The 26675-nt window shown below is 41.8% G+C and overlaps 1 protein-coding gene across 1 annotated transcript in view; it reads right to left on the bottom strand.

The window, feature by feature from the left end:
* Nucleotides 1-975: 975 nt before the first annotated feature.
* Nucleotides 976-26675, bottom strand: part of Veph1 (ventricular zone expressed PH domain containing 1) — a 198950-nt gene continuing 173250 nt past the window's right edge. The window contains exons 13-14 of the mRNA XM_040754329.1: nt 9240-9376; nt 976-6377 (exon numbers count right to left, since the gene is read on the bottom strand). Coding sequence (XP_040610263.1) covers nt 6141-6377; nt 9240-9376 — 374 coding nt within the window. The 3' untranslated portion in view covers nt 976-6140. The remainder of the gene's footprint in view (nt 6378-9239; nt 9377-26675) is intronic.

Genomic DNA, 26675 nt, shown 5'->3' with positions numbered 1-26675 from the left:
TGGAACAAGAAATCTTAAATTATTTCTGTTTCTTGTTTTCATACAAAAACTTAGAAAACTAGACATTCCTTTTAGGTTTTTTGTTTGTTTGTTTGTTTGTTTTTTCGAGACAGGGTTTTTCTGTAGCTTTGGATCTTGTCCTGGAATTCATAGACCAGGCTGGCCTCTAACTCACAGTGATCCCCTGCCTCTGTCTCCCGAGTGCTGGGATTAAAGGTGTGTGCCACCACTGCCTGGATCCTTTAGGGTTCTTAAGTCAGGGTATTTATTTCTCTGCAATGCCCCTTAGATTCTGTCCAGATCTCTCCTTCTCGCATTTCCTTCCATTTCTCCTGTGTTTATGCCAACGTTGCAAATATGCCGTTGGCTCTGATGGGAAGTAGGTAGATAGAAGATGAACCAATTACCCATGTGTTTTGACATGACCAACCCAAGATTAGTATTAGAAAGTTATTGAGCATTTATTATTTTTTTTACGAAATTAGAAGTTCTCAAGAGTAACCACACGGAGCGTTCACATATAAATATTTATGTTTTAAGGCTTTCTACAAGAAAAAAAAGAGCCAAAATGAAGTAAAAATTTTGAAAACAAATTGAGTTTCTGTTTACGATTGCAAATTTTAATAATGCTTTCAGCATGTTTGGAAAAGTGATTTCTTCTTCAGTCTTGGGAAGGCCTGTCTGTAGTGCGCCTGAGGCGACAGCTGTGGCAGTGACAGAAACTTCCTTGGGTGGGAAATGATTCTGTAGCACAACCGCTCAGAAACCAGGGGAGTTTACTGGTCTGAGCCTGTGCATCCTGAAATGAAGCTAGAGTGGGATCTGGTTCATAGGCAGCAAGGGCCAAATTCCAAATAGAGGCATCCAGTCAGCTCAATCACAGATAAGCAGTAAAAGTAGCTGTCCACCCCGCATAGAACTGGGGGTCCATGTTCCTTTTAGGATAAACATTCAGTGCAGAGAAGAAGCATTGCATGGCATTTCAAAAGATTTATTTATTTTATTTTTTGTTATTTGTATATGCGCATGTATGTGCACATTTGTGGTACCCGTGGAGGCCAAGAGAGGGCGTTAGATCCCCCACGAGGGGGAGTTACAGGTGGCCATCTATGTGGGTACTTAGAATCAAACTTCAGTACTTTGAAAGACCAGGAAGTCTCTTGACCCCTAATGCATTTATTTCTCCAGCCTCCACCATTGTTTTGTTAGACTCTCTCACTGTGAAAGGTGAGTGCATTGTTGGCCTTCACCATAACAGCTGTCACCATGCTCCCTAGCACTTGGTGACCGTTTGATTAAAGCAGATGGAATTTTTCTCTGGATCTTAAGGAGGGGCTGGTAGGGGACTGGAGGAAGTGGGGGGCAGCTCATTGGTTTAAAAACACTTGATGCACTTCCAGAGGCTCTGGCCTTGATTCTCAACACCCACATTGTGTGGCTCGTCTGTAATTCCCATTCCAGGAGTTCTGACACCCCCTTTCTGACCTCTGAGGGCAACAGAATGTGATATATGTACTCAGGCATCACACTGTACTATGTTAATATGCATGATTTATATGCATTATTTTAATATCTCTGTATATTAGTTAAAATAAACTTAAATTATATAGCTTCATAGATGACAAAAAAATATCAAACTTAGCATTTGCCTTGCTTCCCAAGTTGTTTTCATGTTTCTTATCTCAGGGAATATCGCCATCACCCACATACAGTTTCGCAGGCAAGCACCTAGGAACGGGTATATTCATCTTTTTTCTGTTCCTGTCCTCCAGCTCCAAGCAGCCACCAGTCCTCATTCATTTTAATAATTCCCAATTTTACTAATTCTCCCGTCTGACCATTTGCATCAGTCTCTTCCCTATCAGTGCAACAAAGTATCTGCATCTTGATAACTTTGTAAAGAAAAGAGATGTCTTTAAACCATAGTTCTTTTTGCTCAAGGACATGACACCTGCCTGGGCTTGACTCTAAAGAGACATTGTGGCAGATGAAATCTGAATGGTAACAGCATGTGCAAGAAGAGGGAATCATCTGGCAAAAAGGGGAAGCCAGTGTGGTTGGGGAAGGGCCAGGTGTTGCTTTAAAAAACAAAAACAAAAACAACCCCCAAAAAACAGTCAACTGGAGTTTCCTCTATATCAATCCCTTCCAGAGGGAGTTTCCTCCATGACCTAATTTCTCCTCATTAGGTCTCACCCAACTCCCAACATCTCCGTCTGAGAACAAGACTCCTATGTGAACCCTTGGGGGAAATGCACAAACCATATCCAAACAGCTGCATCATTTCTCTATCAGTTACTGCATCGATCCCGGCCCTCAACACCTTAGAAGAGCCTTCCAACTGTTTTGGTACACTTTTTTTTTTCTGTGCAGCTTGGTGGTTTGACCCAGGACTTCATGCATACTAGGAATGCAATCTGCCACAAGGCTATACCATGTCCTATGGACTTTGCTCCAATTTCTGATCGGTATTCCATGAACTGTACTACCATAAAGGTTATTTTCCTAAATGTGGATCTGCCTGACACCTTGTAATGATGCTATACCATCTTAAGAAAAACCAAAAACTCCATTTCAGGAATGGACTGTGTGTTCCTTTACATTTGCAGGGCCGTCTTCTATCCTGCTATTTTGCTCTTTGTTTATCCATATGGTTAATATTTGTTCAATAAGCTTGGGGAAACAGTGTGGGAGTGCATTAAAATGACACCATCTCCTCGATTTCCATAGGACTAGGTGTATAACTTCATCAAGGCACTGGACATAGAGCACGGGAACTTTTGTTGTAATTGTCTGTCTCCTTCACTATACAGTAAACTTCTTGGGGGAAAGAAATAGTCCCTGCCCCACTGTAATTGACTTTAAATATACCAGGAAAAAAACCTATGAATTCCTCCAAAGGGGAAATCAGTCTCTTCAGGCGCTTTACTGTGTGTTTGTGTGTATGTGTGTGTTTCAAGTGTATAGTACATGCATGTGAGTATTTGACTGCTCATGAGTGTGGATGTTAGAATAGAATACCAGGTATTTGCCTTTTTGCCTTGAAACAAGGTCTTAGTTATGTCTCCATTGCTGTGACCAAACACCCAAGGCCAAGGCAACTATAGAAGAGTCTACTGGAGACTTACAGTTTCAGAGGGTAAGCCCATTTCCATCATGGCAAGGAGCACGGCAGGCAGGCAGGCAGGCAGGCAGGCAGGCAGGCAGGCATGGTGTTGGAGCAGGAGTTGAGAACCCACATCTTGTGACAACAACCATGTGGCAGGGTTGGGGAGGGGGAACTAACTTGAAATGGCATGGGCCTTTCATTTGAAGCCTCAAAGCCCACCCTCAGCGGCACACCTCCTCCAACAAGTCCACACCTCCTAACCCTTCACAAATAGTTCCACCATCTGGGGATCAAGTAGCCAATTATGTAAGCCTATGGAGGACATTTTCATCCAAACCACCATACAGGGTTTCTTTCTGAGGCAGATGCTCTCCATTTCAGCTGGACTGGCTGGACCAAGGAGCTCTTGGGAGTCATCTGTCTCCAACTCTCAGTGTGGGATTACAGGCCCCCAAAGTCATGATGGGCTTTGCACGTATGTACTGGGGATTTGACCTCGGCAGCTTATACCTGTAGGCACTCTATCTTATGGCTAAGACATTTCCCTGGCTCCTTGACACAGAACTTGAAAAAAAAAAAAAGATTCTCTAACTCATCCATCTAGCAACTTTACCCTTGTCTTTCCTTGTCTGCATTTGTTAAGTTGTTTTCCTTCTTAAGATGACTTCACCTGAAAACAAAATAAGGAATCACTTATCCATCCTTGCTCTCTCACCCTAACCTCACCTTTAAAAAAAATTAAAATGCGGCAGTCAATTACCATAACACATGGAAAGTTAACGTTTTCTCCATCATTCCAAGGAATTCGTTCTTACCAGTGGCATCAATTGCCTCCTAATTATGAAAGTCAAGCTTTATCTTTAGGACTTCAAATTGTTGACACCTTGAAAATCTTTCTTAATTTATCTCTTATAATATCAGGTCTCCTGGACTACATCATCTCTGAATACTGATCAGCTTAACCTGACTTTGCCCAAGCATTGGTATCCCAAGGGGCCCATATCAATTCTTCCATTTCTTATTTTTCTGCAGTAATTTCCAACCAATTTCATATCTTTCACAATTACCTACATATGCAATGGACCCAAATTTTGACCTCTTGAACTCCATTTCCAATGTGTAATAACTCCTGTGGCTCATAATCTTCTCAAACTTTACATGTTAAAATTGAATTAAGTTTCTTTGCTCAGGTATGACCCTTTTAATATTTCCCACACCAGTGAGTTAACAGTAGTGTCATTGTAGTGACAAGTTAAGTCTTTTCCCAGGCTTCTATACTCAAATACATAATAAATCATCTTTACAGAAAAAAGTTATCTTTGATATATTACCAGGAGGGTTTTATATGAATTAATCAGCGCATAAAAAAATCACTGCATGGCTTGCATTTAAAGCAGAGTATAGTTATTATTTGCACAGTTCTTGTGGGGCAAGAATCCATCTTGCCTGGTCCCTCAGATCAGAGTATGTCATGACTGCCACCACAGTGGTGGCTGGGCTAGATCCTGGGAGGCTCTCTATTGTGTCAGGTCAGATGTCCCTTGTAATGTAACACAATTATAGGAGAGGCTAGGCTATCCTATCACTTTTGTTCTATTATGTAAGTTAGAAGCAAGCTTCAGGTCCCACACTCTACCACTCAAGGGGTAGAACATTTTTACAGAGCATGGGTCCCTGGAAGTCACCTGATCTGTCTATGGTGGCTTAATTCAAGATTATATATGGGTAGTGGCAAAAAAACCCAACAAATACATGTTTATAATTTGGACAATACAAGGCTTACTACAGAGATGTAAAACAGGATTCTTATTAAAAACCTTTCAGCTTAAGGGAGGCTATGCTTATTCTTTCCATCCTTATTCTATCTATACTTACTGCCTTGGACAGTAGAGATAACCGTGTGCTTAAGAAGTGACGATCAATTACACTCTACTTAGAGCCTAAATTTAATTATGTAACAAGGACCACTGCATTATGTGTTAGCATCTTCTGTATCGAGAAGAGAAATAAAATGTGAAAGTTTACATAGCGAATAACCCTCATAGGCTCACGTATTTGAATGCTGGGTCCGTAGTTGGTAGTGGTGTTTCGGGAGGTTCTGGAGCCCTTAGGAGGTGGATCCCTGCTAGGGGCAGTGCACCGGTGGAGGTGGGTTTTGTGTAAACCAAAACAAACCCCTTCTCCCCTAAGTTGCTTTTGTCAGAGTATTATATAACAGCAACAGAAAGGTGACTAATATATTAAAGTTAATGTTTTTTTTTTTGTTGTTTTGTTTGTTTGCTTGTTTTTCATGACAGCATTTTTCTGTAGTGCCCTGGTTGTCCTGGGACTCATTCTGTAGACCAGGCTGGTTTCAAGTTCACAGAGACTGGCCTACCTCACCTTCTGAGTGCTGGGATTAAAGGCGTGTGCTGCCACTGCTCAGCCTAAAATTGTTGGTTTTTTTCAGCACATGTTGGTTCAACTTCTCCTAACAGTTTAAAAAAATATGTTCTAAATGTAGTAGTTTTTCTTCAAGGCAGATCTTCCAGACGTCTGTTTTTACAATACCATCCATCCATCCATCCATCCATCCATCCATCCATCTATCCATCTATCTGCTGGGGGTATGAATGTGCCATGGTATGCAGAGAACAGAGGATAATTCCTAGGAGTTGGTTCTCTCCTTCCACCAGGTCAATTATGGGGCTAGAATTCAGGCCATCAGCAAGTGCATTTTACCTTCTGAGTCTTCTCACCGGCCCCACATAATGTTTTCTTACAGTCATACATCACATAGCCACAGAAGTTCCTTCATTTGTAACTTTCCCTTCTTGGCCCCCTACATGCTCCAGTAGGAACTCTATGGCTCCTCTTTCTCGTGCACTTCAGGAAGATGTCTGGGAGTTAATATAAGAGTTGTGAGGGTGTGAGATCTACTGAGAACTCCGTCCCTTTAGGCCCTCCTTCTCAGGGGTAATGGTTTCACTGGCATTTAGTGAAACAAAGGATGATGCCACATCCTTGCATGGTCAATGCATGGTCAATGTCTTTATAGATACGTGGTCACTTCTCTGCTTTCCCTCTCTTTTGCTTGGGCAAGCGCTACGTTGATGCACTGCAGCCATTCTTCGGCACTCTTCTCGTCCTTGGCTTTGAAAACGTAGGTCTTATTATCCGTGAAGATTTCAAAAGCCCGAGGGAGGGAGCGATCCCGGCGTTTCCTAGCCACAGCCTTCACACTCTGTACTTTGCTGAGTTCTATTGGGGAATCATCGGGATCGTCTTTCTGAAACAAATCGGAAGGAAAGATCGTGAGATGGTTCCTGCTGCTGCCTGGGTCACTGGCTCTTCGAATTTTCCAAGAGGGCCAGGTCCTTTTACATCCTACAGCTCAAGACTTTTCTGTTTTGGGTGCTAAGGTGTCGAAGAGTCAGTAGGACAACAAGAGCCAAACAGAATAGAAATATGAGTTCAAGGGAAACATAAGTAATACAAATATGTGCACTAAAGAGATTAATATATGTGTTATTTTAAATAAAAGATGGATGACAGTGAATTAATGTGTTATGGTGTTTTATTTTATCCTAATAATTACATTTAAAGAGGAAATAGGTTCTTTTTATTTTAAAATGTCAATACTTATAGCTCAACAGAAATTACTGTTTAAACTAATGATAAATGTATTGATGGCATTTAAAGTTTACGAGGTATTACATAGATTTTTTCCCCGAAAAATTCTTTTAGGGACTACACAGGATAAAAATTTTAAGAAATCTACACCATACACTTTATTAGTCTCATGTGGTTTATATTAAGTATCTGATGATAATAAATTGTGTTGAGGTTAGTCTATAGCACAGAAATTGATACGCCATAACTGATGGGAAAATAGAGAGTTCCTGTAGTAATGTAAAGAGAACAGGAGGTCAATTAACATAGGAATGGAGGGAGAACATTGCTATCTGACTGACTCATGGAAATCAAGACCATAAGAATGTTAAAAATGTATGACAATTTAAGTCTTTGAAGAAAGAAATTGAAGACGACTTCAGAAAATGGAAAGATCTCCCATGCTCTTCGATAGGTAGGGTCAACATAGTAAAAATGGCAATCTTACCAAAAGCAATCTACAGACTCAATGCAATGCCCATCAAAACACCAGCAAAATACTTTATAGACCTTGAAAGGACAATACTCAACTTCATATGGAAAAACACAAAAACAAAAAACCCAGGATAGCCAAAACAATCCTGTACAATAAAGGAACTTCTGGATGCATCACCATACCTGACTTCAAACTCTTCTATAAAGCTATAGTAATGAAAACAATCCTGTACAATAAAGGATCATCTGAAGGCATCACCAACCCTGACTTCAAGTTCTACAATAAAGCTATATTGATGAAAACAGCTTGGTACTGGTATAAAAACAGACAGGTGGACCAATGGAATCATATTGAAGACCCTGATATCAATCCACACACCTATGAACACCTGATTTTTGACAAAGAAGCCAAAATTTAACATAGGAAAAAGAAAGCATATTCAATAAATGGTGCTGGCATAACTGAATGTAGACATGTAGAAGAACGCAAGAAGATCCATATCTATTCCCATTACAAAACTCAAGTCCAAATGGATTAAAGACCTCAACATAAAACCAACCATACAGAGCCTCATAGTGTATCTTCATGTCCATTCCTAAGTTCTTGAGAAATTGAAGGAAATTCAGATGGCCATTTTAAACATTTAAAAATGCTTCAGTGTGAACTTATTAAAAAAACCCTATTTCTTTAATCCAACTGTTAAAATTGAATATGCCATCATATTTATACTCTGAAAAGCTTTTTAGCCAGAGAAAAGCCACCTAGGTATGACACAGACTGAGAAACTTTCATAACTTCAAAGTATCACAAAATGCTGTTTTTTTAATTCAAAAAATTTTATACAATGTTAAAGACACAGCTCAACCTGATTGAGCTAATGGGTCTCCACATAGCTGTTAAAACATGATTTCTGAGTGTCCCTGTATGTTTCCAGAAGAGACCAACATTTGAGTCAGTGGTAGATAAAGATCTGCCCCACCACTGAGGGTGACATCACTCCATTCATGCACCATAGAACAGAAAGACAGAGAAAAGGCAATCTGTGTTGCCCCAACCATCTTTTCAGAATGCAAGTATAATGGTACATTCAATGTAAACAGCCGGAACTCTTGAGTTCGAGGTCAGCCGGGACTACACAGTGAGACTGTCTCTCAAGAATACCACCACCATCACCTCCATTACCACCACCACTATAAGCATCACCACCACTACCACCACCACCATACACTGGTGCCTGGTGTGGTGGCATAACCTAATCCTGCACTCTGGAGGCAGAGGCAAGATGGATCACGTTAAGTTCAACGCCAGCTAATGCTATATAATCCGACCCGTCTCAACACCTGCCCCCATAGCGTCCGCATCTCGGAGAGCACAGGAAAGAGCATAGCTTTATTGTCACGCTCAGTAGTAGCCCGAGGGATTTCCCTAATCTTTTAGAGACCCCGAGTCAGGCCAAACTGGGATTCACGGCTTCCACACAGCAAAGAAATTGCAGGACTAGTCAGCCTGCTGTAGAGTTCGGTTGGATAAGGATTTTTAAGATAGGCTTAAGCATGAGGCACTCAGAAAGTAAGACACCTGAAATCGCAGGTGTAGGTTTCCGGATGGCCCTCATAGGGAGTGACCGTATCAGGAGGTGTGGTCTTGTGGGAGTAGGTGTGGCCTTGGAGGAAAGTGCTCTTCCTGCGGTCGGTCTGCTGATCCAGATGTACAGCTCTCAGCTACTTCTCCAGCGCTACGTCTGCCTGAGCGTCGTCATGCTCCCCACCATGTTGACAATGGGCCAACCTCTGCACTATTAGCCAGGCCCCAATTAAATGTTTCCTTTACAAGAGTTGCTGTGGTCACGGTGTCTCCTCACAGCAACAGAAACTAACTAACTAACTAACTAACTAACTAACTAACTAACTAACACACCAGCTATAGGATTTTGGTGGGTTTTGAAGGAGAGAAAAACAATTCAGTTTTTAATACGTGTCAAAAACAAAACAAAACAAAGCAAAACAAAACAAAAAAACCAAACCCAGCAACAAGCCAACTCACCGATTTCCCTTTTTGGAACAGAAGTTGGTTCCCAGCCAAGGTAAAATAACGCGTTTTCCACCTCTTGATGAACTTCCATCTCACGTGTTTCTCTTTAAGCTTCCCTTCAATGAGAGGCTGGCCATCTTGATTGACAACTGTGGGTGGAGACAGAGTGACTAAGCATGCATCTTCCATTATTGATCTGGCAAGCGATCAACAGTCAGAGCTGGACCATCCTGGTGAGCACATTTGAACAGAGGCCAGTGTGGCTGGAGATATCACTCAGCGGCTAAGTGCGCTTGTGGCTCTAGAAGAGGACCTGCGTCTTGGCTCCCAAACAACAAATGAATAAACGATAAAGCATTTTGGGAAAGAAAAGTGCCAGTGACTTGTCAGTTTGGTTACACTTTTAGCTTTGTGCCAAAAAAAAAGATCATTTCAGAAGACAATAATGTGAAAGTGATGAAAGCCCTCAGCGAGTTTTTTTTAAGATTCTATTTTCAATTTTAATTGTAGGTGTGCATACGTTTGTGCAGATGAGTGCACTTTCCACGGATGCCAGAGGAGGGCAGCAAAACTGCCTGACAGGTAATCTGTCCTCTGGGAGAGCAGTGGGTAGTACTCTTAGCTACAGAGTCATTTCTTCAGCTCCCTTCAATGAGATGTTTTAAAGTAATTAGGTCCTAATAAGAGCATCTAGTCCATGGTGTTTAAGTTCTGATACCTAGCTCTCATGCTTCTGGACTGCTTTGTTTATAGTATTTAGGTCCTTAGATTAGATCAGTAAGACCAAATTTGAAATTTTAGCCTAAAATATTTAATAATGCCATAGGCTTATTTTCTATTGTTGATTTTGCCTGTATCCAGGTAAAACAATTTCATGCTTCATGTACACAAACTACTTATAACTAACCACAAACCAAGTATATTTAAGTCTTTCTATTTCCTTATCTTTTTCTAAAGCAGAAATCACCTTCGTGGTCTGAAGGGCATTTCTGCAGGGCTGCTATGCTAAGCTGATCTTCTGTTTTCTGTCACACATCCTCACTTTTTCCTCTTGGCTATCCTCTTGTGTTTTAGTTTGCTTTCCCATTGTGAGAAACACTCTGACTGAAGGCAATTTGGGGAGGAAGGGGTTTATTTTGTCTTATGGGTTACAGTCCATCATCACAGGAAACCAGGGCAGGAACTCAAGCCAGAGCTTGAAGCAGAAACTACAGAGGACCTCCGATTACCATTTTCTCAGCTGCCTTTCTTCTATAGGCCAGGTTCACCTGCCTAGGGATTACACAGTCCACAGTGGCCTGGGTCCTCCCAAATCAAGTAGCAAGCAAGAAAATACCCATAGATATGCCTACAGGTCATTCTAATGGAAGCAGTTTGTCAGTAGAGTCCCCTGATTTCATGTGTGTCAAGCTCACAATAGAGATAGCCACTACCCCCTAGCCAACACTCGGCAATTTTTTTATTTTATTTTTTTATCATTTTTTATTTTAATTTTAAATAGCTTGTTTTACATGTCAATCCCAGTTCCCTCTCCCTCCCCTCCTCCCGCACTCCCCTTCCCCCCCACCCTCCCACCCTATTGCCAAATCCTTCCACATAGGGGATATCTAGAGTCTGTCATTTCACTCTGGGTAGGGTCCAGGCACTCCCCTAAGAGTCCAGGCTGAGAGAGCATCCCTCTTTGTGCTATAGGCACACGAAGACTGTTTGTATACCAGGGATAGACACTGATCCACAGCTCAGGGCCCCATAGGTTGCCCAGGCCTTCTCACTGACACTCACATTCGGGGGTCCAGATCAGTCCCATGTTGGCCTCCCCACTGTCGGTCTGGGGTCCAAGAGCTCTCTCCTGTTCAGATCAGTTGTCTCTGCTGGTTTTGCCAGCCCATTCTTTGCCAATTTGTTCATCACTCCTCTCTCTCTGTCACTGGGTTCCTTGGGTTCAGTTCAGTGATTAATTGTGCAATTTTTAAATTTTAATTCAAAATACTTCTCTTGAAAATGTGGTACATTTGCACAGTGGAGTACTGCTCAGCGGGAAAAAAACAACAATGGAATCTTGAAATCTGCAGGCAAATGGATGGAACTAGAAGAAACCATCCTGAGTGAGGTAACCCAGTCACACACACAAAAAAACAAACAAACATGGCATGTACTCACTCATATATGGGTTTTAGACATGAATCAGGGGAGTGCCAGCCTACAATCCCATTGCCAGAGAGTCTAGGAAACAGAACCTTCATCCTGCGACTGATGGAAGTAGAGGCAGACACCCACAGCTAAACCCTGAACTGAACTCCTGGAATCCAGTGACAGAAAGGGAGAACTGATGAGCAAAGTAGTTAAGACTGGGCTGGTTTAACCCACAGAAACAGTTGACCTGAACAAGGGGGAGCTCTTGGACCCCAGACTGATGGCTGGATGCACAGCATGGGACTGATCCAGACCCCCTGAATGTGGGTGTCAGTGAGGAGGCCTAGGTAGTATTTATTCCTGGCATACACATAGACTTTGGCCGCCCATCCTGCAATGAGGGATGCTCTCTCAGCCTGGACTCTTGGGGGAGGGCCTAGGCCCTGCCCTGGATGAAATGACAGACTCTGGTGGTACTCCATGGAGGGTCTCACCCTCCCTGGGGATTGAAGTGGAGATTGGGTGGGGGACTGGGGGGGTTTGGTGGGAGTGGTGGTGGAGGAGGGGGAAGGGAGAGGGAGAGGGAGAAGGAGCTAGGATTGACATGTGAAGCAAGCATGTTTTTAACTTAAAAAAAAAGGAAGAAAAAAATACTTCTCTTGAGGCTTTCCCCAAACCCAAGACAGAATAGCCTTCATCTGTCTGTCCTCAGAGCTCACACTGTTTCTTTTATATCTGTCATCACCACTCATGCATGGTTACTGATGCTTCTATTTCATCTGCTTATTCCTCATTCATCTGAAAGCCTTATGAGGCGAGGGATGGTCTGCTGTGTTTACCGCTAAAATGCCCGATATCTAACACAGTGCCTGGAAAGAAGTAAAGGAACCTATACATCTGTTAAATGAATAGATTAATTTATATACTGAAGCAGAATTCATAACGACTACATAGTTATGGAACTGGAAGTTCTGTTAGGGTGTTAATGAGTGAGAAGCTGAACTGGAGAATTTCACTTCCCTTACCAACTTTGTTAAGGCTCACTTTCAGATTTCTGTGAAAGCATTTGTTTTAAATGGGGAGGCACAATGGAAAACAACGCTGAGAGTAGGGCAATATTTACTAGTATTCAACTGCACTCAGTTTTCATAGCACTTTATAAACAATAAAATTTGTTTTTTCCATTGCTTTAGAATGTAAAAAAATCGACAGCGACTCCTTGGTTATATAAACACAATCTGTCTTTTGTTATCTTTTTTTTTTAAATTTAAGTTAGAAACAAGCTTGTTTTACATGTCAATCCCAGTTCCCTCTCCCTCCCCTCCTCCCCTGCCCCCCACCATTCCCCCTATCCCATCCCCTTTCTGTTCCCCAGGGAGAGTGAGGCCTTCCATGGGGGGATTTTCAAAGTCTGTCATATCATTTGGAGCAGGGCCTAGGCCCTCCCCCATGTGTCTAGGCTGAGAGAGTATCCCTCTATGTGGAGTGGGCTCACAAAGTCCATTCGTGTACTAGGGATAAATACTGATCCACTACCAGAGGCTCCATAGTTTGCCTAGGCCCCCCAACTGACACCCATGGTAATGGGGTCTGGGTCGGTCTTATGCTGGCTCTCCAGCTGTCTGACTGGAGTCCATGAGCTCCCCCCTTGTTAAGGTCAACTGTTTCAGTGGGTTTCTCCAGCCTGGTCTTGACCCCTTTGCTCATCACTCCTCCCTTTCTGTAACTGGATTCCAGGAGTTCAGTTCAGTGTTTAGTTGTGGGTGTCTGTTTCTGCTTCCATCAGCTACTGGATGAAGGCTCTAAGATGGCATACAAGGTAGTCATCAATCTCATTATTGGGAAAGGGCATTTAAGGAAGCCTCTCCACTATTGCCTAGATTGTTAGTTGGGGTCATCATTGTAGATCTCTGGACATTTCCCTAGTGCCAGATTTCTCTTTAAACCTATAATGGCTCCCTCTATTATGGTATCTCTTTTCTTATTTTCCTCTAGTCTTCCCCTGACCCAATCTTCCTGCTCCCTCATGTTCTCCAGAGAAGTTAGGAAACAAGGAGGACCCTAAGAGAAACATACATGGTCCCCCGGAGAAGGGGAAAGGGACAAGATCTCCTGAGTTAATTGGGAGCATGGGGGAGGGGAGAGGGAGTTAGGAGAAAGAGAAGGGGAGAAGAGGAGGGGAGAGGAGGACATGTCTTTTGCTATCTTAACAAAGCATAACCAACATGAGATAATAAAATGTGTAGCTTTCATTAACAAAGTTCTATTAAGACTAGTTTGACTTTCAGTGTCCTTTCGGTCTAATGATTATTCAGTTGACTCTTCTATCAACTTAAAATAGTAAGGAGTGATTTGGGGTTGGTATGCATATAATAAGTAGTCAGGGAAACGTTTGGCCATTTGAGGGATGGTTGATTTGAGACCTCAGTGCTAAGAGGCTGTCCTGTCTCCTCAGAGACTTCCTGCTGCCTGACACTAATGACAGAAGACAGAAGAAGCAGGAGAGCTCAAGTCACATTAATTGACAATTGATACTAAGGAAGGTATTGGAGTATTCTGTTGTCCTTTTTACTAGAAACCATCTGGATTGGAGGATTCCTGTGATAATGCTCTCCATAATTTTGAATCCTCCATAAACACAGTGGTTGCTTCTTTTGTGCTGCTCCACCCCTGAGCAGCACAAACCTATACCCTGGGCCACACAGTCCCAGGTGAGGAACAGAAGATCCAAGAAGAAAAAAAGTCAATGAAACAAATCCCGCAACTCCCCTCCCAAGTGAAAAGGATCTAATGCAAAGCCTTTTAACGACAGTGCACTTTTCTTCTCTGTGTCTTCCAAGTAATAGTCAAGCACATGGATCAACAGAATTTGTTACTGTATTTCTTCTTGAGGTAGAACCAGATGGTTCACACTTGAAGGGTCTACTTGACAAGAGAATTGCCACTAAAGACATAGCGAACAAGGTACGATGCGGCGAAAACCCAAGGGGGGGGGCAACATAAAACCATAGGTCTATCAGGAACCAAGAGTGAAGGGCTTCAGAAATCTGCTGCTACCACAAGGTCTCTCTCCCAGAGACAAAGTCCACGGAAGGAATTTTAGGAAGGAAATGCTAGTATAACCTTAAAATAGCTGAATGTTAGAAACCAAATCTAGGCATCAAAATCCATGTCGGAGAAATTAGTAAGGGCCTAGTAATCAAGAGACAGAAGGTGGAAAAGAAACCTAGGGATGAGAAGAGGGGGAGAAGGAAAGTTGGAGAGAGAGTGAGAAAGAGTGAGAAAGAGAGAGCGAGAGAGAGATTTAATTTTTTTCCAGTTGCTAACTCTTTTTTTCACCATTGCTAACTCTTGTAGACATTTTTTGTTTACAGTTGTTTGTAGCTTATGTGTCATGGGACATGTGTCATTTTAATAAGCTTTTCACCCACAGAATTTCCTTATAAACAAGTAGAATGTGATAGTGCAGTGCCTTGATAGCCAAAATGCTGAACTAATTTTTCCTAAAGATTATCACATTTTACTGAACACTATGACATTGAATAACAGGATGGACAGACAGTGTTTGCAATACACAGAGGATATTGACAGACTTTCCCACTTCTAATTAACACATCTGGCTAGGGCATTCTCTACCAACCCGGATCTGCTCTTTTCCTTTAAATATCAACAGGCCGAAAGGATGGAGCAATTACACTGAAATTTTTTTTGGTATACTTGTAATCCCAAGTACTACCACATCTACCAACTAAAATGCTTTTCAGAATGTTAATTCAAATACCTGTATGTTATTGTTAGCTGTTATCACTTGCCGCCTTTTCTGTTCCAAGAGTTGAAACCCCTTGATAAGAAACAAATACTGAAGGTGTTTTGTTCTAATAAGGCTGGCGAATGAGAATGAAGGACACGGTAGCAGACCTCAGGCTGAGAAGCTCTCCGGCAGGAAGAATGAACGAAGCCACAAGGAAGGTTCATCTGTCCATCATCTGTCTGTCCACGTCACAAGGCTTCTGAGCCCAGTATGAGAGGCACTGCGTTTGGTTTGAGGGGCTGCAGAACCTGTCTTCCAGGGAGCTGAAGCCATGGTATACGACAGACATACACTTAAAAACCCACACTGCTCAACACAGTGGTTGGTGAGTGGCATCAGAGAAGGATAGCCAAGAGTTCCAGCACTCAAGAGTAAATACTGCTCTTAGTTGAGAAGAGATGACAGGGGAGTTGGGCCTTGATGAGGAAGGGGGGGAAAGAACTCTCCAGAAAGCTCAGAAAGGTGTGTGGGAAACCCTACACAAGAACCTAAGGCTGGGAGACAGTGACTCAGAAGCAACTTCCAAAACCTTTGCTTGGGGAGAAAGTCCCGGGATGAGGGCTGAGGAAGCAAACCAGTTCAAGACTTTAAGGGTATCAAATGCAGGGAAGAGATTGGTTATCAGTCATGGGAGGCCACACTGGACTTTTTGGGAGCTCTGAGCAAGGTTCCATCAAAAGACTGGCAAGGGGCCTGAGGGTATGGGGGGGAGGGTGTCAGCACAGCAGGAAGTCTCACAGGCCTCTGTTGTATATCCTGCAGGGACCCAGCAGGAAGCAGATTGCATATGCAGGAAGCTGAGTAATCAGGGGAGTTCATAAAGCACTGTTGACACAGGTGTGGACAAGTACAAGGAACTATAGCACTCTGATGCCGGTGGCCATAGAGGCAGAGCCCTAACCTTAACCCTGAAGAGGGCAGGGGATAGAGCAGTTGGGCCCTGGGGGAGACCTGTCTAACAGTCGGTTCCTGGCAGGAGGACACAGTCAACTCCCATTTGCCAAGAAGGGAGAGAAAGTTTGTGGATAAATAATCCCACCTCGTTCTCTTCCCTTCTGCTAATCTGCTGGAGGTGGGGGAGTCTGTGTCAATGAGTTTCCCCTCCTGTGATGAATTTAACTGAGGGCCAGAGGTGAAGAGAACCATGGGTGTAAGGATTCAGGCATTATGCTGGCCTGTCCCTGTCACCTGGCAGAATGCACTGGGGCACTACCCTGGTCAGCCCAGGTACAAAGGACCACGTTAAAAGGAAGACCTCTGCCTACTTGTTTTCTTTCTGCTCTTCTCTTTCCTGCTGTTCCCCTGGGACAGACAGGACTTTTCCTGTCTCCCTCTTCTCTTCTGTCCTCTCTCTTTCTGTCTCTGTGTCTCTTTATCTCATTTCTCTTTCCTTCCCTCTTCCCTCCCCTTTCTAATAATGCTTCTCACTAAGCTAAACGGTGAGAGATAAGGTATTGGAGTCACAGAGGGGCCAAACCTTCAGTGCCTTTAGCACCATGCAAGGTAGAACCATAACACTTTGTAATACATGGGAACACACTTTTTTTTTTAGCCATATAGCTGCCAGGTTCTCAGTTTATTTGAGGGTCTCACTATGTAGCTCTGGCTGGTCTGGAACTTACTCAAACTCAGAGACCCACCTGTCCCAACCTCTCAGATGCTGGCTTTAAAGGTGTACACCACCATGTCTGGTTAACACTATCTTTTTTTCTCTCAAGAAGACAAGAATTTAACAACTCAGTCTACCCCTTGTTTAAATACATGTTATAATTTTGAGTGGCTATCTATCTACCATCTATTTATCTATCTATCCATCTATCTATATCTAATCTTTGTGTGTATACTGGTACTGGTCCTTGACTTCAACCTTGGTCCTGACCAGTGAGCTTCCCTGGATTCTGCTACCTGTCTGCCATCTTGCCATTGGAGGGCTGGGATTATAAATGTCTGCTACTGCACCAGGTCAGGATTGAATTCAGGTCCTCCTGCTTTCGAGGCTTGTGCTTTGTCCGCTGAACCCTCTCTTGGCTTAATTCTGAAAATGTTCAAAGCCAATTCAAATGTATTTAAACATAGTATGCCATCTTACTCCTTGATAGAGTAGATCATACAAGGCTGCATAAAAACCAGTCTCTGATGTAGGCCTATAGTTTATAAGGACTTTGGAGCCAGGCATGAGCTGAATTTCAGAGTACGTTCTTCAGAATATGTCCCTTTCTAGATGGCTGATCTTCAGCAAGCTGTTTAACCACACTGAGTGGTAGATTCCCCCACTCTAGAATTGTAGTTCACAATAGAGTCAACACGAAAGACGGCAGATGGTTCTCAGGACAAGAACACTTGGTCAAGGTGGCCAGTTGGCCCGAATTTTACTATTTGGGCCAAACATCCTGAAAACATTAATTACATCCACCACAAATACGAATGTACCATAAAGGTTAGCAGTGGCCTTGCTAACCAAGCCGTGACCATCAGTAACCATTATCAGGACCATCATAATCCTGAACATGACACAACTGTCACTACCCTTTCATCATAATGAAGAAGTATGTTTTAGAAGTGTTACATCCCAATGGCTTCAGGAAAGGAGTGTCTCTCTCCATTTATTAACAAAGTAATGAAACATGAAAAGGGTTCAAAGACATTTATTCTCTCTCCCTGTATATGTGTGTGTCTTGGGAAGTATAATGCATGCTCACATGACAGAACACACAAGTGTAAATCAGAGGACATCTTGTGTTCTCTCCTTCCACCTTGTAGATATTCAGGGATGGCGCTCAGATAGTCAGGCTTGGAGCCATTATCTGATGAATCATCTCTCTGACCTTTAATTATGTTTTAAATAGTAATTTTTGTATAAGTGTTAAAAATACCGAGAATTTCAGGTGAGACAAGAAATCCTTTCAAGGTCAACATGATATGTGTGAGAAGTCATTCAGTCTGCAAAGAAAGGGTGCACGTTTTGTTTGTTTTTGAGACAGGGAGACAGGGCTTCTCTGCACTTTTAAAATAACTGATTGTCATTTACATTGTCACCAGTGGCTTGGGATGCATTGGAAGCATCTCCCATGACATCCGTGGTTGTTCTCTTTTGTTTCTAGACTGCACCCTTGCCTTTGCAATATATTGGAAAGAATGAGTAGACAGCAGTATATCCACAGCTGCTAATCCCTAGGCACACTGACTTCCCTTCAGATTTAGGAGCTCCTTGGTTTGTATGCTTTTCTCATCTTGAAAGACCTCACTGTAGCCGGGCATTGATGGCGCACGCCTTTAATCCCAGCACTCCGGAGGCAAAGGCAGGTGGATCTCCATGAGTTCAAGGCCAGGCTGGTCTACAGAGCAAGTTCCAGGACAGCCTCCAAAGCAATACAGAGAAACCCTGTCTTGAAAAAACAAAAACAACAACAACAACAACAAAAGAAGTATTTCACTGCATATAAACAACTACACCTCACTGCATATAAACAACCATACCTCACTGCATATGGACAACCATACCTCCCTGCATATAGATAACCATCATCTACCTTCATATAGACAATCATATCTCACTGCATATAAACAACCTGTATTTGAGGCTACCATGAATTTTGTGTGTGATATTTGAATTTTTATATATTCTCTTCAGATTTTTTAGAAGTAAATGGCTTTAAAAGAAGGATGTTCTGGGAGAAATATGTAATCCCTAAATTCAGAGTTTCAAAATAAAAGTTTTAAAACAAGAGCTGAGAAAAAGTGTACAGTCACCCTTGAGATGAATGCTGATCGGGGCTGTGGTTTCTCTGCTGTCTCTAGGGAATTTCTTTGTATGTGTTGAGAGTCTCAATTTTGCTTTTTTTGGTAGTGTGCACGACAGTTCTAATAATGCCAGAAGTGATCACAGAGGATGTGATTACAGAGGAATGGAAGCATTGATTGTGGGGTCTTAGGAGCCACATAGACTGAGTGTGGTTTTTGAAATCACTAAGGATTCTAACAGATGCCATATTCCTTATGTGCTTTAGAGTCCATATTTTCTTATTGGTGTGAATAAATAAATACAAACACAAAACAATTACCCACCCCTCCAAGATGCTATGGGAACCAAAACAGGAAAGTGAGATAGTAGCCTTGTGAATGTACTAACACATGACTGAATGGCCTTATTGTTCCATAGTTTCATATTCAATAAGATATAGGTCACTTTTTAAAAAAGATAACTTAGGTATATAAATATCTGACAAGCCACTGAGAATCAACCTGCCAGGTTGTCAGAGTTATACATTATAAAGCTTTTAGAGTATATTTCCCAGACTGCACTGGGGCCACCTTCTTCAGAATCAGTTGCTAGTTTGTGAAAATGCACTTTCCAAAGCACTGTTGCAAATCCACTGGCTTTTGGGATGGTGAAGGACTCAGGAATTTTAGCGAGGGTCTCCAGACTATGGAGAGCAATAGTCTATATGTTCTCTGTTGCTCAAGAACGCCTGGGAAGTTTTGAGTTTTGTTATGGTGGATGAAAGTAATTTGTCAAACAATACACAATAAAGGCAAAGCCAAAAATAGCTGGAGGAAAACAATTATGACTTTTCTATAGAATAAAAGAATAGAATGACAGTATGATCATATAGATGTTGTTGGCTTTATTCATTAAAGTTATAGAGAAATTGCTTAGAATCAATGTTTTGTGGAATTTGAATTATCATTATGTTATTAAAGAAGCGGGATCTTTTTTATGTGTTGTGTGTGTGTGTCTAACACGCATATGTGTGGGTGCACATGTATGTACCTGTGCTTGTAGGTCAGAGGACAACCTTTGGGGTAGCAGGAAAAATAAAAGACCCAGAGTCTGATATTGGGGTTCATGTTTCATGCTATAGATCAGAAAAAGCAAAGAAGCCAGTCATTAGCTCTTACCTCTACCTCAGCTCAGACCAAAGGGGTGATCCTCAGACTGCACCTGACTTCACTGCTCCTCAGATTCACTCAAACTGCTATGCTCTCCTCAGTGTGGCTAGAGTCCAATTCTCAGACTGAATGCCTCTACTTTTATACCTCTCAAACCCTGGAATTAAAGGCATGAGCTCTGATTCACTCTCCAGTAGCCCAGGCCTTTAATCCCAGGATTACACTCAGAGATCCATTTGCCTTTCTCCTAGGATTAAAGGTGTGTGCCCCCCACCCCCCATTACCTGGCTTCTATAGCTAATTAGTGTGACTGGCTTTGCTTTCTGTACCCTCACACAAGCTTTAATAAATCATAAATAATGTATCAACACACTTGGGTTTCATGTCACAGGGTCTCCTCTGCCTTACTGGCATAGAACTTTTTGTGGGAGGTAGACCAGTTGGTCAGTGAGGCTCCTGTCTGCCCTGTCTCTATCTTTGCATGCATTGCTGAGATAATCGATGCATGCCATTGATTGATTGGCCTAGTTTTGTATGAGCATTCTGGGGTTCTGAACTCAGCGCCTCACACTTGTAAGGCAAGTGCTTTACTTATTGAGTTATCATCCCAATCTGGTGAAACAAACTACATCTAAGGGCACTTTCCAAGAATAGAGCCCTTTTAGTAATTCTGTGTGGTATTTGAGGCTACCTGTGTGCTCTTCTGAGAGCCTCATAACAGATATTGGCTTGGACTTGAATCATGACTGATAGGGATCAGGAAGTAGAAAGAAGTGGAGGTAATTGTTCAATCTTAGGATTAAACTTTTAACAAGGGTTTCATACACATATCCCATGTAGGTCCCACGTGGTCTCATTAATGAGAATGAGATCTTATGATAAGATACTATTGGCAACATCTTGTAACTATAATTTGTGAACTATTGCAGACTCTACATGCTGAGAACTGAGCATGGAGACTACCTGCAGAGAAGCAAGCTGACCTGGGGCTGATTTACATTCTCCCAGGAAAGAACTGATCCAACTGTATGACAGCAAAATCTACATATTTTCTAGCTTTTATCTTGATTAATTAATTAATTTATTTACAAACTGTAAGGCCGCACAGGCCTGGTGTAAATAAATTTGATTTTTGTTTCTCTCCCTAGCTTGGTCAAACTGTAAATAAAACCATTTTTCTTTACCAATTTCTGTTTCCTAATTTATTTGAGAATACAGGAAAACAAAGATGGCAGGCCATGGCCCTGTATATCTGTTAATCATTTTGTCTCAGGCAAAAAAAAAAATGTGGTCATCCATCCAAGTCCTAAATTTGAACCACAGGGGAGAGAAAGCTGAGGTGCCTGGAACTCTCTGCCAATGCCCCCTTTACCCACCATAGATACTGGCCACATGTAAATACCTACTGGTGAATTGGTAACAGAAAAAGCTTGTGTTTTTGGTCTGGTCTTATTTTTGAAGATCTTTCTTGGGTTGTTTGGGTCTTTGTTTTGTGCTCTTGGACAACTTGTAAGGAAAAAAAACTGGGCACATTTGGTATCACCATGCTGAAGGCACATCTGAACCATTTGCTGATGGGTTGCTCAGCTGTTTCACAGGAAATTTCTGATTTTTCCAGCGTTTCTGTGGCCATAACCACAGAGTTCTTTAAACAGCTTCCTAGTTCTTTGTATTCAAAGCAACCAGACTTTCTTAGAATACTGAAGCTGTTTTAATATGGTTTTATAAAGGTACTAACTAAAAAAAACCCAAAATCATATATTTAGTACTTAATTTTATTAGTTTTTTTAAAACAGAGTTGGGCTCATTTAAATTTCTCTATGAGCTGAAATCATCCCAATGGCCATGTTATAGTTCTAGTGAAATAGGTATGTCATTGCACTTTGTACCAGACCACTCTGATCTTGATACTGTTTCCAAATACATTGGGAAAAATCTTAAAATAAAAGTGCCTGTGTAACTATGATAACTATGATGATGTTTTCTTGGTCTGTGTCTATGATCCCCTGGGATGAAACTCTCTTAGAATGTAAAGTGTACCAATGCTTACCAATCTGCTATCATCAAAATGAAAATTATTGCCAGTCAATAGTGGTGCACGCCTCTAATCCCAGCACTCCGGAGGCAGAGGCAGGTGGATCTCTGAGTTTGAGGTCAGCTCGGTCTACAGAGTGAGTTCTAACAAGCCAGGGCTACACAGAAAAAAACCCTGTCTTGAAAGAACAATAAAAACAAACAAACACCCAAACATGATAATCATCAATAATAATTTTTAATATGTATGTTCCTAATTATACTATGGCCATTATTTTGAGGCACAAACAATTAAATACACTCAAGCACTTCCCATTCTAGGCAGAACCAATTTAATAGCTGACTGGCTTAAACACTCTGCAGTCTCTTGACATAATGCTGTACACAGTGGGATAATGAGACAGTTTATGCATCCCTAGACCCTCTTGGGGTTTGTTTTTATAGCTTTATTTTCAAGCTTTATAGCTCATATTTTCTGTTACAAAAGAAAGGACAAAACGCTCGTGGGTTTCAATTACAAAGCTAGTATGTTTAACAGGCATTTCAGGAGGCTGAGGCTGAAGCTGTCCTCAGACAGAAGGGCAAGGGGAAGCTCCTATCCAATAGCTGTGGACGAGAAAGGCCCAACAAAACAGACAAGAAGACAAAGAACTCCAAAAGGTGTGGTAACAATGGCGTCTTTCCATCTGAGATGCAAAACACTTAAAAACATAAGAGTAGATTTGAGGTAAAATCAGCCTAAGAGCCCTTAGATGTCTGTGGCTTTAATTTGACCTTTGACTCTGACCTCTGCCTGCCTCCTTATGTCTGGTGTGGGATCAGGTTAGATAATACGGGAAATAATTTTATCCTGGCAATGACAGACAAGTAAGCAGCCGTGTCTTAAAAGTGTACAGATAAAAGGAAGGGAAGAGAATTGAAACGATGTAAGGACAGAGAGGCAAAGCCAGTCTGAACTACAGAGACATCAACAAAGACCAGTCACTGTGCCAGCACTAAAGCCAAGCGGGCAAGCAGGGTCTGAGGCAACACTCCCTGATTCTACCCTGACGCCTACATACATGGCTTCTGATATTTCCTTCAGTGGATATATTTCAGAAAATTCCACGTAAGCTCCACAGCATGTGGTATAGCATCCCCTAATCGCCCAAGATCTAGGAATGTCAAAGGAGAAGAGAAGGCTGTGACAGGAGAAATTAAAAAAAATACAACAGACCCTTCATGCTCAGAGCTGGGTAACAACTGGCAGCGAGCTAAAGACAGGCGTAATCTGCTGAGAATGGAGCCAACCTGGCAGAGTTACACGGTCTCGCAACAAAGCCTGAGTAGATCCCCCTGGCTTTTGTCTCATGTGTGCCTATGGATTTTTTAAGCTCTGTCTCTAGTTCTGCTAAACTTTAAGTCAAGTCACTTTCCTTTCTCACTTTCTGTTTCACAACTTCTTTTGGAACAGCTGGTAGGTTGTGGCCCTGAATATTCAGAAACAAATGGGCCATAGGCTGTTAGGTAGTTTTAAACGTTGAATACTTTCTCATACTCTCAGGATATGGTAGAGCTTGCCCAGTGTTGGGATATATTGGCATGTAATACTTGTGCAAAGTTGGTGATAGAAAGGGAGTGTGTCCTGTATGGCGTTCTGGATCTTAAGGCATTGCCCATAACGCTTTCATGTGATTTTTAAAAAGATCCTAACAATTTCCATCTTCTGTAGTTCAACGTTTGGCCTCAAACTTTTGAACAATAAGCCAAAGTTTAATATGTCTATGTTAGAAGCATTAGTTGTAACATACACACCATCATGTGCTATATATAATAGATATAATATACACACATACAAGCATATGTGTATACATATTTAGGTATATATGAGCACACATGTTTTGAACACACACACACATAAAACCCTCATGTATCCTGTTAAATAAAACAACATATTTATAATCGTGCTAAAAAGAACTTGTCTATGAAAAATGGTGTATATAAAGTTTATGTGACACTGCGAGTGCCAGCAGATGAATTTCTACATTTTTTCCCTTCTAAAATAAATATTTGTGTGTTGTTACTACTGAATGAGGAAAATTTTTACTACTGAAATTGCTGTAAGATGCAAGCTTTGGTAGTCATGTAACAATCATCTTCAAGTTGAAACATTACCTCCAGGAAGGATGGTGGAGGTTTGGAGATACAGGAAGTAAACAACTTACAAATCTCAAGAAGTTCCTAAAACTAACAAGATTCACAAGATTCCTTTCCCAAGGTTATGCAAGCACTAAACACATGACAGAGACTCCTGTGAACTGCTTGGGAGGATACTCTGATCTGTGCAGCTGCCTGCAAATCAAGCAGAGAGCTCTGAGATGCAGCCTTCATGAGTCCTTACTTGACCTGTGTGGGCTTTTAGTGTTGCAACTGTCTTTGTGCCATCCACGCTCCATGTTACAAGCAACCTTCTGCCTATGCATCTGTAAGTTTGTAAAAATTTAAAAATATTTGTAGTCATTTGTGTTTATTCTTTTGAGAACCCTGTTTAGTTCTATAGGCCCAAACCGTTCCATAGGCTCCTTTTTATTTGGGTTGCTTGTTGTCTTAGTGTTTTGTTTTTCAAGTCCTTTGTATATTTTATGTAAAAAATCCTTTATGCGATTTGAAGCTGGGAAAGACAATTTGTAGGCTGCCTTTTCAGTAGATTAACAGTTTCCTTTACAGTAGAGACTCTTTTGACATCATGACATTCTGTGTGTTGATTGTGGGTTTTAGTTCCTGGGCAACCAGGGTCCTATTTCAGAACTGAGCCTGCATCCCAAAGTGTACTCCCTATTCTTCCTTCTAGAAGTTTCACAGTGTCAGGTGTAACACTGAGATTTTTAGAACTGATCTGTGTGCAGGGTGAAAAAGGAAAGATCAGATTTCACATCATGCTGGCTTTTCTCTGATGTGTGGTTTTGACATCCTTATCAAAAAGTAAGGAGGTTGTAGGAGTGTGGACTTATAACTGGGTCCTTGGGTCTTGTCCACTGATCAATGTTTTTGTGACAGTCCTTGCTAGGTTGCTCAGCTCATCTTGAACACCTGGCCTCAAGTACTCTTTCTCTATGTGTCAGTCTCTGGAGTGCCTTGATTACAGAAGCAAAGTGCCAGGCTATTTTAATTTTGGAAAACATTGACAAATGAGAATTTGCTTCTCAGTAACACATTGAGGAAGAGTCAGGAGAAGAAGAAAAAAAAGAGTAAGGAGAAGGAAAAAAAAGGGTCAGGAGAAGAAAAAAAATCCAAAAAGAGAGGAAGAGAGGGGCAGGGTATTCAAAATTCACAAAGGGCAGTGGCAGCCTGTGTATGAGCATCTCTCTCTCTCTCTCTCTCTCTCTCTCTCTCTCTCTCTCTCTCTCTCTCTCTCTCTCTCTCTCTCTCTCTCTCTCTCACACACACACACACACACACACACACACACACACAGGAGATAGAAGTACAGAGATAAGTCTACCTGTGTATTTCTCAGTGCTGTGCACGTTTCTCCCAAGCTCGCTTCCCGTTAAGCACTAGCCACCCCAGGGAGTTTGTGAAACTGCAGAGTCTCAGGAGGGTTTGAGGAACTGCATCCGCAGACTGCAAAGATAAGCATAGCCAGCAGAGGGCGTAGGTTCGCAGAGAAGGGAAATCAGCTGAACACAAGTCTGGTAAACTATAGGAAAGTACGGGAATCCTCCATGGGCTCCATTGTGCATGGAAGACGTCAGTTTTGGAGTAAAGGAAACCACGAAGAAGCCGTCCCAACCCCTTCTCCTCTTCTGCCTCGTGTTTGTGTCCCCCACTTCCCATTTTACTATACTTTCAATAATAGTTTTTTCTGTCCTTGAACTCATTAGGTATTGGAAGATGACTTTGAACTTCTCATCTTCCTGCCTCCACTTTCTAAATGGTGGGATTACAGGAATGTGCTACCATGCCTTCTTTTAATGCAGTGCTGTACTGGAACCCAGGGTCATTCGTGCTAGGCAAATACTCTACCAGCTGAGATACGTCCCCAGCCTTACTTTATCTTTTTTTTTTTTTAAGGTTTTACACTCTGGTTTTTTTTGTTCTCCTTTTACTTATTCAGTTATGCATTTTTCCCGTAAGTGTTGGGTGAATTTTCCCTTTTCCTTTGTGCCTCCATCTTTTGCTTTACTGTACTGTTAGTAGAGTTTTTATTTGATTTTTGAGCTTTATGTTCCTAGCTTTTGTTCCCTTTCCTCTATGCATCCAATTTTCTAAAGGTTTCAAATGAATATCTTAGGTTAGCATGCAGATGATGGATTTTTATCATGATATCATCGTATTTATTGCATTTTCCCATAATAGGTAAATCTTTCCTTGCTATTATCTTCTACTCTTCTCCCTGACAGCATTCTTCTCCACTCTTCCACGCCCCCTTCACTGATTTGACCCTTGTGAAATGTGCCTTGCTGCCTCCTTTCTTTTATCTCAGTAATTTGCTATGTCTACGCTCACCCTGTGTAACTTTTGTCTTTACAACACACTTGGCATGGCTTTTGCTATTTTCCGTCTTGTGGCCATGAGTGGGCTTATACCGGTTTTAAGTG

The sequence above is a fragment of the Mesocricetus auratus genome, unplaced genomic scaffold, assembly GCF_017639785.1.
Source record: "Mesocricetus auratus isolate SY011 unplaced genomic scaffold, BCM_Maur_2.0 Super-Scaffold_100011, whole genome shotgun sequence".
Classification (NCBI taxonomy): Eukaryota; Metazoa; Chordata; class Mammalia; order Rodentia; family Cricetidae; genus Mesocricetus; species Mesocricetus auratus.
This window is presented reverse-complemented; position numbering and strand designations above follow the sequence as displayed.